This window comes from Bacillus rossius, chromosome 11 (assembly GCF_032445375.1).
Source record: "Bacillus rossius redtenbacheri isolate Brsri chromosome 11, Brsri_v3, whole genome shotgun sequence".
Classification (NCBI taxonomy): Eukaryota; Metazoa; Arthropoda; class Insecta; order Phasmatodea; family Bacillidae; genus Bacillus; species Bacillus rossius.
The window spans coordinates 6627431-6641748 of record NC_086338.1 but is presented as its reverse complement, the minus strand read 5'-3'; the positions used below and the strand labels follow the sequence as shown (position 1 = coordinate 6641748).

At 39.3% G+C, this 14318-nt stretch overlaps 1 protein-coding gene across 5 annotated transcripts in view; it reads right to left on the bottom strand.

The window, feature by feature from the left end:
* The window catches only part of LOC134536605 (dedicator of cytokinesis protein 1), a 180756-nt gene that overhangs the window by 13461 nt on the left and 152977 nt on the right, over positions 1–14318 (bottom strand). For all 5 annotated transcript variants that reach the window (XM_063376383.1, XM_063376379.1, XM_063376381.1 and 2 more), the window contains 2 exons: positions 12237–12381; positions 11230–11381 (listed from right to left, as the gene is read on the bottom strand). In XM_063376383.1, the coding sequence (XP_063232453.1) occupies positions 11230–11381; positions 12237–12381 (297 nt within the window). The remainder of the gene's footprint in view (positions 1–11229; positions 11382–12236; positions 12382–14318) is intronic.

The window sequence follows — 14318 nt, the reverse complement described above, 5'->3', positions numbered from 1 at the left end:
CAGAGCGAAAAATTAAACTATATTATGAAATGTCTCCGATAAAAACAGTAAAAACTTAAAAAAATACAAAATCTCAGCTTAAACTTGATTTTTTACAAGAAATTCTATTAAAATACTGCCCACCTTTTTAAAATTCATCAAAAAGTTGCCGCAAACATTAGATGATTATAAATTATATTCATGGATATTCATTTCCTAACAAACATAGATAATTTAATGATACTTTAAGTAAAAATAGAGGATATAGGCCAACCTAGTAGGAAATAATCTTTCCTTTGGACTGAGATACACAGGTGCGACTGTGTTTCCGTACCATGTGCGTCTCTGCCTGAGGACGGGAGCAGATAGCAGTTCCCAAAACGTCGCTTGTTTCTGTTTTGGTATAACTATTGCGTTTGTTTCGTCTTTTCGTTTTGTCATATTTTTGTCTCGTTTCAACTGTTGTGCTGAATTATTTTGGGTTCAATATTTTTGTGTTGTCAACATTTGTGGGGTTTTTTATCGTTCTATTCTGTTTTGGAAAACTATTGTGTTTGTTTCGTATTTTCGTTTTGTCATGTTTTTGTTTCGTTTCAACCGCTGTGCTGAATTTTTTGGGTTCAATATTTCTGTGTCGTCATCATTTGTGGTTTTTTTTTGTTCTCTTAGTACATTTTTCTTTGTTTTTTCTTTGTTTTGTTGACCATATTCCTGTTACGGAATATTTTGTGGTGTTTATATTCTTGTTGACAACAGCAATTTTTTTGCTTAATTTTGTGTTTTTTGTCTTTTTGTGGTTTTATTTTTCTTTCTTTATTTTTTATTTTTTAGTTTTTCTTCAACAGAAAAAGTTCTTAGCAATGGCATATGTCCAAAAACTTACATAATGTCATGCACTCCCATTGCACAAATCTTTCAAAGATAATAAGTTGATAATTATCTAGAAAATGAGATTTTTCCAACCTATTTTAAAATTAAAATAATTGGAAATAGTGTTTTAGATCTAATTTATTTCCCTTTGCTGCATACACTTATATTTAGTAGGCCTATTCAACCCAGGCCAATTAAAAAAATGTCAATGCAAGGACTAAATAATTTCATTATAAGTATTAAAATGTGGGAGGAAGGATAATTTGGGATAAAACAAGAAAAATTGAAATAAATAAAAGTCTCGCCTTCAAATGATGTAAGTACCTACATTAACTGATAAAGTTCCATATACAAGGTATTAAATATTACAAAAAAAAATTATTGTTCCAAATGTTTACCAGTAATTGATTAAATAATCTGAATCGGAATAAATCAAAATCGGAATCGGCCAATCTTTGAATCAGCAATTCAAATTGGAATCGGTTATTTCATGAATCGGCACATTCCTATTGTTTTCTCTATGTTATTTAGTATTACTTTTCACCAATACATTTATATATGCAGTTCGTAGGTTTGTTCAATGTAGCTTGAGAAGTATCTAAAAACATTAAATTTGCTTTGATAGGCCTAGCTAAGAACTGAAAAATTTAGCCAAACCAATTCTTATTTAGCACATAATAAAAACACCAAGGACAGTCTTAATCAAACATGTTTCTATTTTTAGTGTAATTAACAATTTTTTAAAAATGTAAGTCTGAATATATAGGTACTATTTAATGCTCTTTTTTGTAACTGAAGCAATAAATATTTTATTACTTGAAACACTGCATAAAAAGTGGTGATATTACTTATCTTACTTTTAAAGTGAGAACCGAGAACCGGTAAAAACCAAGAACCGACCCATCACTAGTTGCCATGTCATTCGTTAAGTGCAGAGTTTTGGCATTTTTGACGAGGATCCTTGGTATTTGCCACAGGTGTTGAACTGCAAAACTTTACGCACCAAAGGTCACGTGTTGCGGCATTCACTTTTCCGAGTCCTGTGTGGTTCCTGTTAGTATTTATTCGAAATATCGCCTGAAGTTTTGTTTTCTAACACTTTGAACGCATACGAATTAGAATTGCAACTTTGTAAAACATTCATAGCCCTGTTTACTATCTATAAAATCTTTTATTCACATTATTTGTTGTTGGGGACCCCAGAAAATGGTAAATAAAACTGGCTCATTTCGGTGTAAAAAATGACAAAAGTGGTGCAAAAAATTGGTGTAAAAATAAGCAAGCGGTGCAAAATATCGGTGTAAAAATAAGCAATCGGTAGAGACCCCAAAAAATTGAAAAAAATTATGCCATTGGCAGTGTAAAAAAAAAAAACTCATAGCGGTACATATATATGAGGAAAGTAGTGTTTACGAATATGTTATATTGTACATAAAAAAAAATTATAAATAGCTGTTAAATTTTGTATATGAAAATCTTTACATAAACAGGAAAAATGTAAAAACTTTGTTAAAATGATTCATTCAACTAAACATTGTTATACTTTTTGATTACAATACTTCACATAATGATACCTAGGTACTACTCATCTCAAGAAAATACTTATTCTCACATGGTACTTTGGTACAGTTTTAAAACCTGTTTTGTAAGTCAGTATTTTTTATACAGTATCAAAGTGATGTCTCATTTTGAAAAAAAAAAAAAAAAATTTGTTGTAAACTAAAGAACATGGGCTTTACAAAGACTAAAAATGTCTTAACAAAGTAAAAACATTCAAGATATTCCATTAAAAATCAATCCTAAGTTACAATACAAGGTATTTCAATATCCAAATTCAATTATAGTCTATCTCAGTGTACATACTAGAAATTCTCCTCTGCAGGCAAGTTTGGTTGGTACACAAATGTGTAACACAACAGTTACCATAGTATCTTTCATAGGCACTACAAAGTAGCAGACTCTTCCTTACATCGGCCCACTTTGTCGTTTCATCACACAAGAATACAATCTGTTTGTCTTCTACAGCGTGCCTTACTGCTTCCTTATTTGCCTGGCCAATTTTTCGGACATAAGTTTCTCTAAGAGTGTTGGCTGATGGCAAATCCCCTGCACCTAAAACGTATAAATAACTTACAATATACTTATAAATAGGTAGCATTTATAAGGTTATCGCTGAAAATATTAATGGGCTAATTTACTCAAAACAATTCTTAGCCAAACCTAACCTAACCTAACCTTTTCAAGATTACTGCTGGATTACAGAATCAAACCATCAATCAATCAGTCAAAAATATCTTGTGGTGTGCTCACCATTTCACAATGCAATCCATCCTATTTACGTGGTTGTTAATCTGAGGTACTTGCATATTTATTTGAAGTAAAGGTAAGTTGGGCCTAAAGGTAAGTTAATTGATAATATTGTAGGCCTACATATGCTTATGAACTTTTATTAGAGGGGGAAAACATTACTAAATAAATAAGGCTAACCTTCAACATGAGTGTTAAACCATTCCCTCATAGCTGGATGATCAGCTTGAATAACAACATTATTATTACTTAACCTGCAATTGGGCTTTCACCCGGTGGCAAGAACTCCCACTCACTCCCCTCTCCCCCCCCCCTCCATCAGCTTTCTCCTCAGCTCCCTCCCATCCCTGACCTCCACCATTTCCTCCCCCAGCCCATTCCACTCCCTCCCCGTCCTCACCAGGAAGGTGTTCCGCCCTCTCTCTGTCCGCCTCCACACCCTCTGGAGCTTACATCTGTGGTCTCTTCGTCCTCTGTACTCCCCTCTATGTACTTTGCTTCCCAATTGCCCCCATCCCCCTTCCCCCTTCAGCACCTTGAACATCCTGACCAACCTTTCCACTCTTCTTCTCCTCTGTAACGTTTCCCACCCCAACTCCTTAATCATTTCCGTTGGGCTATGCAGTTTCCCATCCTGCCCCTCCCTCCTTCTCCACATTCCCATCACCCACCTAGCCGCTCTGCGCTGCACCCCTTCCAGCTCCTTCACCTCAGTCACCAGGTAGGGGTCCCAGACCGCCGCCGCATACTCCAACATTGGCCTGACCAATGTGGAGTAAGCCTTCTCCTTTGTCCTCCTCCCAGCTCCCTGCAGGGTCCTACCAAGCAACCCCAGCGCCTGCCTTCCCCTCCTGACCACCCCCTCTATGTGCTCCGCCCATCCTAGGTCATTTTTCAGTGTCACCCCCAGGTACTTATATCCTGCTGCCTCTCTTATCTCCTGCCCCTTCCAGTAATATACATTTCGTGTGACTTTCCTCCTCTTTGTAAATCTGACAACTTTTGTCTTACCAACATTCAAGGACATTCCATTTTTCTCCGTCCATTGCTCCAACCTTATCAAGTCCTCTGTTAAACATCCCCCTTCCCCCACAACCTCATACACTACACAGTCATCTGCAAATAGCCTCCATCTGGCTTTCATGCCCTCCCCCAGATCGTTTATCATAATTGTGAACAACAGAGGCCCCAGCACACTCCCCTGTGGCACCCCCGACGTCACTTCCCCCTCCTCGGAGCTTTCCTCACCCACTCTCACTCTTTGTCTTCTATTCCTCAGGAAATCACCCACCCAGTTTACCACCCTTCCATCCCTCACCAGCAACTCAACCTTTTCCATTAACCTCCTATGGGGGACCTTATCAAACGCCTTTTCAAAATCTATAAAGATTGCATCTATCTGCTTCCCCCCGTCCACCGCTTCCACCAGGTCTTCCAACAGCCCAGCCATCTGGGTCTCGCATGAGAACCCCATCCTGAATCCATGCTGCCTGTTATCCACCCACCCCAGATCTTCCATTTCCCCCTTTACGTACCTTCCTACCAACCTCTCCATCACTTTTCCTACACAGGACGTCAAACTGACCGGCCTGTAACTTCCTGGCTCCGCCTTATCATTTCCCCCCTTGTAGATGGGAACTACCACTGCCTCCTTCCATTCCATTGGTAGTTTCCCCTCCTCCAGAGACTGCTTGAAAACCTCCAACAGGTACTTCCCAATCTCCCTATCACCCAACTTCAAATGACTATTCCCTATACCATCTGGCCCAGCTGCCTTTCTCCCTTTCAACCTCCTGATCACCTTAATTACATCTGTCCAAAGGAATGTTAACTTACAGCATAATATTAACAAAATCAGAAACAAATTCTTGTTTTCTGCACTTTCAAGCTTGTTTTCTTTATTCACGCTGTCGCCTAACGAGATTTGTTTAGACACGGTAGAATTTGCTTGACAAAATAATTGTCTTTTTTGTTTTGTTTTGTGTGTGTCATTTGCCACATGCTTTTTGCACGTGTTTTTGCGTGTCCAATCAACCCGCACGTTGCAGAACTTGCACATCATAATTTTGTCCCGCTGACCAAAAATATAAAATCTATCCAATTTCATCTCTCTTTCACGATCAAACATTGTCGAAGTTTTCGGCATCCTAGCCATAAATTCAAATGTATCACAAAACTTACAAAATGTGGATGGTATATGTAAACACTCATAGATAGGTGCACGCAAAAATGACTGCCATATTAGTTCCATGCGATTAAATTAGGTTAGAAAAATCGACACCAGTGCGCATTGCGGCAGAAACGACCATTATTCAAAACACGAAAACTGTGGACAGTCAATTTTGTTATGTTGGTAGTGCGCACATATCGATTGTTCACATTTGTTACATTTTGTTTTCAATTGCGATGGCAATATTTACTGCTTGTAAACAGAGTAATAAAAATACAGTAAAACACTTATTTAACGAACTTCATTAGAGCGAACAATTCATTACTACAAACTATGCCTTTGGTCCCGTCAGACGTCCATATAACATAACGTAAAAAAATTTCACTAGTACGAATTTTCTCGCTGAAATTTTTAAAATATTCTATAAATATTCATTTGAACGAACACTTTTCTGCCCGGCACGGTTAATGACAAACTGATAAAATCATTGCCATTCGTCCAGAAACTGCCATCCTATTTATTTTGATACGCGCCATAGATGACTGCAATGGACTAGTGTTGAAATTAATGCACAAAACTGGTGTAGCGACTAAAGCGCTGCATTGTGGTGTTCGCTGACATTACTCTTTGTTCTATGCTCGCACGACGTGTTTAACAGATGCGAAGTTCTAAATTAAAGTACGTGAAATATTTACGTTACCGTTATTTACGTTTTCCCGTTATTTACACTAGATTCTTCAGGTCTTGTTTTGTTCCCATTTAGTCCAATACAACTTTCACACAAATTATGACTCAAAAATCGAATCCATCCCGCTATTTACGTCACGTAACAACCATAGTAGGCCTAAAAACATTGTGAAAAACGTAACGTTTATAGTCGGCAATGAACATTTTAAATCGCAAAATATACATATTATAACATGAAAAGTTGCTTTTACTTCTTAACATATAATAATTTAAGCCTAGGCGTGTAAAAGTCCGAGTAATTATAGCAGGAGACAATCTAAAATGTACTAGGGAAAAATGTAAACTCACGAATGTATAAACGTACCAACGTACCGGGAATGTCGAGAATATTACGACTTTACGAGGCTGCTTGTAAGTTGTGATGCTATATTTATGTCACAACTTAGCCGAAATACTGGTACGAGACACAAACTTCACAAGATAAATGAGCGGAGTCTTGGTAACTGTTTTATACGTATTTTATAATTTCGGAAATATTGTACAGTTGATGCATATTTTTTAAACTAACCATTTATTTCTGGGGATCGTAAATAATTAATTATTGGTATCAAGACATCAAGATGAACGTAAACTTTAACATGTCACGGCAGCGAGAAAACTGGTGCGTATACCAATAAACTGGTATTAGAACTGGACAAAACTGGTACACGGGAGGTGGAGCTTATATTTTTTTCCGCTAAGCTTGCATCTATTGGCTGGCTGCTGATGGAACGTCACGAGTCTGGGCGGAGCGTTGAGTGAGTTATATTGCGCATGCGCAGCTCGGAGAACAGAGAGAGCCAGCAGGCGGCTACGCCGCGCGTAACAGCTGATTGAGTATGACCTTTCTCCGAGCACGGCGCGCTATTGACGGTAAATTTCCAATTTGCGGCCCTTTTTTTAAGCTTTTTTACTGTGGTGCAATGCGTATGTGTAATGTAGCCCGTATTTGTTATGAACGCTGCAGGATGCGACTGTATTTTAATTAACTTTAACGTATTTCTTACTTTTCCCTTTATTTACACTTTCCCGCTTTTTACACTTTTTTACTTTGTCCCCATGAAAAGTGCAAATAAAGGGTTTTGCTATTGCTACACACACACACATCTCTGGTCATTTCCTTGTTTATTGTTTGAGAAACGTGGCTATACTACGAGTATAACTTAATTTTACATGTGTCGGGTCCATTTGTTTTTATAGTTTAAAAAACAGTACTACTGAACATGTATTCTAGGAAACGAAAGGCGATTGATGTGAAAATTAAACTTGAAATGTTAAAAGCAGTAGATGATGGAAATAAATAGACTGATGTGGCTAAAAAGTTCGGTATCTCCAAATCAACATTATCGACAATTCTCACCCAGCGATCCAGTTTGGAAGACAATAAACATTTAATGTCACAAGATCGAAAACGTTTGCGTACCGCCCGCTACGATGCTCTTGAAAAGACTTTGTTCGACTGGTTGATGCATTCACGGGCATCAAACATTCCCATTGGTGGGGACATTCTCCAACAAAAGGCACAGGAAGAGGCCTTAAAATTACAAATTACCGACTTTAAAGCTTCTGGTGGCTGGCTTCACCGATTCAAGGCACGTTGGAATTTAAGTATGCTTAAAGTGTGTGGAGAAGCTGCAGCAGTAAATGTTGAAGTTCAAGACAAGTGGAAGGAAGAACTTGATGTACTGTTATCAGGATATGATGAAAAAGACATTTTCAATGCCGACGAAGCAGGCATTTATTACAATCTGCTTCCTGACAGAACACTGGAGGTGAAAGGTGAAACATGCCACGGAGGCAAAAAGAGCAAGGAACACTTTACTGTGCTGCTGTGTGTTAACAGTAATGGTTCCGAAAAGCTGACACCACTTATTATTGGTAAATATGGAAAACCCAGATGCTTCAAAAACATTAAACATCTTCCTTGCAAGTATAAAAACAACAAAAATTCATGGATGACAGCATCCCTTTTTCAAGAATGGATACAAAGTTTTGATGCCAAGATAGGGGTACAGAACAGAAAAGTTCTGTTGTTTATTGACCACTGTCCTGCCCACAACGTTAACCTTTCACTTAGAAATGTTAAAGTGCTCTTTTCCCCACCCAACTGTACCAGTGCTTGGCAGCCCCTAGATCAAGGGATTATTGCACAAGTTAAAAGGGACTACAAGAAGCAACTTGTGCAATACCTTCTATGGAAGGTGGAGAGTGGGAAAGACTCCAGCGAATTGAAGTGGAACATTCTTCAGGCCATGCACAGGCTGTGTTTGGCCTGGGATAGAGTCAAGCCTTCCACAATTGCGAATTGTTATAGGAAGGCAGGATTTCCTATCAAGACTGAACATCCTCACGATGAAGAATCAGATGACTGTGATGAGCCTAGTTGCGCTGAAGTTCAGAAAAGGTTTGATGTTCCTCAGTCTTCTTTCGGTGATTTTGTTGGCATAGATAATCACATAGCCACTTGCCTTGCAGTGTCAGAAGAGGTTGGCCAACCGGAAGAGGAGAGATGCTTACCAAATGAAGATGCTGATGACTGTGACAGTGAAACCGAAGTTAAACGTCCTCGGCGGGAAGAAGTTTGTAATGCACTAAATGTGTTGGAAAGACTCTTTATGACAACTGAAAAGCTTGTACATCACCTGCCCGTCTTAAGAAACATTGAAAAAGATGTGGCCAATGAACTTAACAACATTAAAAAACAGTCACGTATACAGGATTTTTTCTCAACAATTTAAAAATGTAAACATTTTTTCCTAACTTTTAAATTTTATATTTTTGATTTATTACAGCATTTTTCCAAACTGCTTGTCTTGATTACAAAGGTAGGCTTACTGTTTTGGCAAACAACTTACGTATTTCTGTATAGTACATATACATACTAGTATGTATGTATGTAGTATGTATCTTGATCCCAAAGTATAGCTGTTTAAGTAATTGATGCTTGTACCACTCATATTGGTATTAGATTTTCTACTTTGTTAAGTTAACAAGATCGAGTTATGTTAAAAACCCCAAATTAGGCAATCATTGTGATTTCGGTATAAAGAACTTCATTATAACAAACTGCCATAATTATGGTCCCTTCATCCTTCATGTTCTTTATAATGAAGCTCTACCGTACGTGGATTTCAGTAACGTGTCAAAACGAAGATAATATCACGGCACTAGTCTTTCAGCCTATGTTTATGATGGCGTAAATAAATAGAACTTGCAACATAAGGACATTATTTTGTGCGAAAATTCGTGAATTTCGCACGAAAAAGTGTGAATTTTGCACGAAAATTCGTGAATTTCGCGACTATGTCGAAATCAAAGGAAAGTCGCAAAATTCGTTTAAAGTATCAAATTTTCGCGTTATTTCATCGATTTCGCGCTTCACCATTTTTCGGGGTCTCTATTTGTTGTGCATTTAATCAATTTTTTTTTTGCATGTTTCCTTGTTAACTTTACTAGTCATTGAGGTTTTGTGAATTCTTTGGAAAATTTTTTAGTAAGCATCACTATTGGATACAAATTTCTCCCTTTCCACAGATGTTTGTATACTTTCTTTAAGGTATGAAATTACATGCACACTAGGCCATTTGTGGGCCAAGTGCGGCCCTTCGGGCTAGTCAATCCGGCCCGCGGCATGGTTTTGAAAACCCCTACAATTACACATTCTGCGTAACTAGAATAGAATAACAGTTTTCTTTTCATTGCGTTTTAAGTATGGTATTATCACATTTAATACTAACTGAGTTTGCACGCAACCTCGCTTAGGCGTAGTGCCATACTAGATGTCTGTAGATCGGTAGCCTGGCGATGTGGAGTACACTGGTGTTCACAGTGCCTGGCCTGTAGAGCGCACGGTGTTGCTCGGCTGAGTTCAGAACGAATCGGGCGCTACCATTTTAGTTTTGTCTGTTCTCAAGGTCAGTGTAGTTCGGACAGTCACGTAGTCAGTGTCAAGTCACCTTCGTGGCTGTGAGTCTGGCTTGTATTTCTATAGTTTTGCTTTCTTGGTAGTGCTTTTTGACATTTTTTATCCTTACATTGGCAAGTAAAAATGTAAAGTTGATTCAGAATGTTGTGATTTAAAGATGAGTGCACTTGCGAATACTTTTTCACACCTATTAAGGGTAAATCTGTGTGCCTCATTTGCAATGAATCTGTAGCTGTATTCAAGGATTTCAACCTCTCAAGATACTTTATGACAAAACAGAACAACACCACTTATGAAACTATGATCAAAGAAGAACGGAAGCAAAACATATGCGCTCTACACAAAAAAAACTGTCAGGTCAGCAAAAGCTGTTTTCAAAAGCTAGCTCAAATGCCAGTTACATTGTAGCATAACATAAAGGTGTGTGTGATATAAAAATCAAAAATAAAATGTATCACTTATAAAAATGTATTTAGTTAAAATGTTTGCCCATGTCTGCACTAGGCCAAGTCGCCCTTCTGACTCCCACTGCAGGTGAGGTGTCTCTCCCCCCTCCCTACAACAGAGACCTGGCTGGTGGCTGGTGTGCTCTATCGGGTAGCGCGCCGTGCCGCAGTGACGTCTGCGATGTAAGTTTAGTAGGTTTAGTTTTGAAAGCCTGTCAATTTCTTGGACTCTGTGGAAAATGACATACATATGTATTTTGATGCACAGGATACGAGCGGGAGGGGAGGAGGGGAGTTGGTCAGTCCAAATTGTTTATTATGCCCCCCCCCCCTCCCCAATCTATGACGACCCTATTCCCGGCAACCGTGAGGGGCCATCGCAACAACAGGGTTTTTTAATGTATTGGTTAAATACAAATTAATAAAAAAACCCAGACTAAAAAAATTAATAATGTTCGCAGGCTTTCACGGCCATTGTCTGAAATAGCTTGGCTTCTGGGTTGTAGCCGCGTCCTTGGCGAATAATTATTCACCAAGGACGTGGCTACAACCCGAAGCCAAGCTACTTTGAACAAAAATTAATTTGATCTTGACATTAATTTTGATCATCAGTTTCAAGTAGTATTTCTTAATATAAAACCTGCTGTGTTTTAAAATCTGTATCTACATATGCGGAGCTGGGTATTGCAGCTGCAAAAGTATAAACAATTAAAAATTTTATCATGCAAGAAGAGATATCTCTATGAACCTAGATAAAACATGACATATCACTGATAGATCACAAGCTGTGCAACTGCCGAACTTACTTTGTGCCTGATCTTTGGTACGGTGGGTGGCCTCGCCGGCTCGTTCTCCGCATCGTCATCTCCAGGCAAGTTGCAGTAGTCCGCGTCGCGGTTCTTCTGGGGCAGGGGCGGTGGGGCTCCGTCCTCCTCGCTGGCCGTGGAGTCTGTGGTTCCTGCCGACACACGCTCTTACATCAGCCAACTTCCCTGAGTTCTCCCTGTCCCACCACGCCATCTGATAAGGTAACAAATATATTACAATATACATTATCATCGAAACACATTTCAACAACCATAAGTAACGAGCAGAATGGACTACAAAATGTTTTCCTACACAATATACAGTTTGCATTCATACCATTTCCACCAACACTATGTAAGAAAACTGTCAGTCCGGAAAAATTCTGGGTAGGCTGTATTTTGGACTACAGCCGCCAGGAGTTTGTTTCACGAATTTCTATCATGCTGAACGGGAATATTGTAAATTAAATAAATAAAATAATTTAACAAAATTGATGTTGCTTTTTGACATATGTTTGAAAAACGTCTTACTTGACGGTCGGGCCACCAGAAAGATTGTGAAACCAAACGGCGACAAACTCAGCCCATCGTTCACAACCACTGGTCCAACTGACTCCATACCAACATTATAATCAGAGAGCATATCCACGACCATTACCAACCCATCGCTTCTCGCTCGAGAGCAAATTTCGTGCCTCGTTCGGGGGCTCATCTTGTCCCACTGGCTCATATCTCTCGGCTATTTTATGCCTAATTTGATAATTTCGACACTTCTCTGTATTTTTAATTGCTTCTGCTCTGGCAATTTTGCTAAATGTGGCACAAGATTAATACCTTACAAATATAATATAATATTAAACACTGCCTTAAGGGTATTAAAAATTATTTTACAAAAATATGGTCCACCTCTTCTTGTAGGCCAGAGCAAAAAAAAAATCTGTCTCGCAGGATTAAAATGTAGACACAAGAAGTGTTTGGATGAAGGCGACCGGCCACGGCCAACTCACCGATGGAGTCCCTGTTGCTGCCCGAGCCGTTGAGGCGGATGGAGGTGGTGGAAACGAGTCGGCCGGCCGTGAACTGGCCGCTCGGTGGCCGGCTGAGCCTCTTCTCGCGCTCCACCTCCGAGCGCAGGGGCCGTGTAGAGGTCAGCTGCACAGCGACACAAGAGGCGGTACGATACTTGACACCTGAGTCACTCTAGGTCGCTCATCTACCGTATTTACCCACAGAAGGGTCGCCCCAGTGTATGGTCTGACTTCGACTACCACGCATACAAGTGAAGTCCTTGTGTTCCACGTCTCAGCTAACTGGCGTGTAAGAAATACAGAACTGGCAATAATCTTCAGTTTTTCTTTGTGTGTTTGCTACGATAGGGTTTGAGGCAGCACTCCTGCCCACATCTCTCTCCCCTCCCGATCCCATATTTCCCCCCCCCCAATTCCTGCACTACCTAAAAACAGTCAAAGAAGAAGATTTCTATTTTTCATACCCCTGTTTTCCTTCCGTCTACTGTATTTCAGTATTTTTACCCATCCCCTCGCCGCAGAGAGAGAAGAGGCAACAAGCCTTTCCTTGTCAGTTCCTTCTTTCGAACCAGCTCGCCTTTTACCAGCCAACTTGTGCAGGGCTGCAGGAATGTAAAAGGTGCACTTATAAACACCAATGATGGCTGCAGTTTTATCACAAAATGTTAAGTTGAAAGTGTCGGAAATCTGACGCAAAACAATAGAGTTTGGACACAGTTGCATCATAAACACATGTCGAGATTCTGTTGGGCGGTATTTCACGGGACATGAACAACTCAGATAGCGAAGGAGAACCGTCGCTGCCACTCGGCCTCATGCACAGGCTCACATGCACACACAATCTTGCTCTCTTTCTCTCTCTCCAGCTGGTTTAATTTTTACATTTTCTGCACCTGCGCAGCACAGCTGACATGTCACTTGCCGGCACCAACCCGGGAGGCATGGAATAACTGCGCTGTTCACTGAGTTCCACACTACTGCTCAGATATTTCAATCAAACTAATTAAATTTACTCGAGGAGTTATATTTATTAAAAACCAACATAGGTTAGTTATTTACTATTCAACTACTCAGTAAAATGTAATTTTTTTAAGGGTTGCTCTACTTTTTTTTAAACTAAAAATCGGCATAAAATGTACGACCCATACGTGGGAGAATATAGTTGACAAAAAACTTCTCATCAACTTGAAAGAGGAACAAGTCTTTGTGAGATGGGTAAAACAGAGCAACTATGGAATATAGTGTTGTAGCAAATAAGAGTGCCTCCAGAAAGTCCATCGGTTCACTACATTCTCCATATATTGCAGATTATATATTAAATAAATATTCATTGCATCCAATTTTTTTTTTTTAATTCAGACAGGCAATGTGACCAAAAGTGACAGAGTTTATCATTAGTACATTTATTTTAATTTAATATTACCAAAATATACACCCCTCAGACACAGTAACTTATTTCCACAAAACTGTGCAGTATATTTCAAAATTGTTCATGGTAAAAATATTTCACATAAATCAACCAACTGAATCACTTTATGTAAAGTCTATAATCAGTACTGAATAATGATATAAGTTTTTACCCAATCATACTGAATCCTATACATCAGAACGAATGTATAACAAAAGTGTTAATGTATACTTGTCATCTGGGTCCGTGCTTGAGATCAAACAAGTGCTGGAACTCCTGCACTTCCAGACACCTGCAACCTTCAACTGCAAGCCTGCCTGCCATCGCTGCCACCTGTCTTACACAGATTCCAACACCTGCTTTCAGACGCTTCATGTTTACTGGAGTGTTGTGCGTGGGTGAGAGTGCGTGCGTGCATGCATGCATGCACGCTTGCACGAGAGTGTGTTAGTAGGCATGTAAGAATTAGAGAGAGAGAGACAGAGGTTGCTTGAGCATGAGAAACAAATTCTGGATTTAGTCAAAGTGCTTGTTGCCATGTGCCATGATTGACTGGAAATGCTGAGTAATTTGGTGACTGGGTGTAAATTACGTCACGTGAATGCAGTTTTCTTTTCTCTTTGGGGACAAGGTGGGTCATGGCGTCAGTCAGC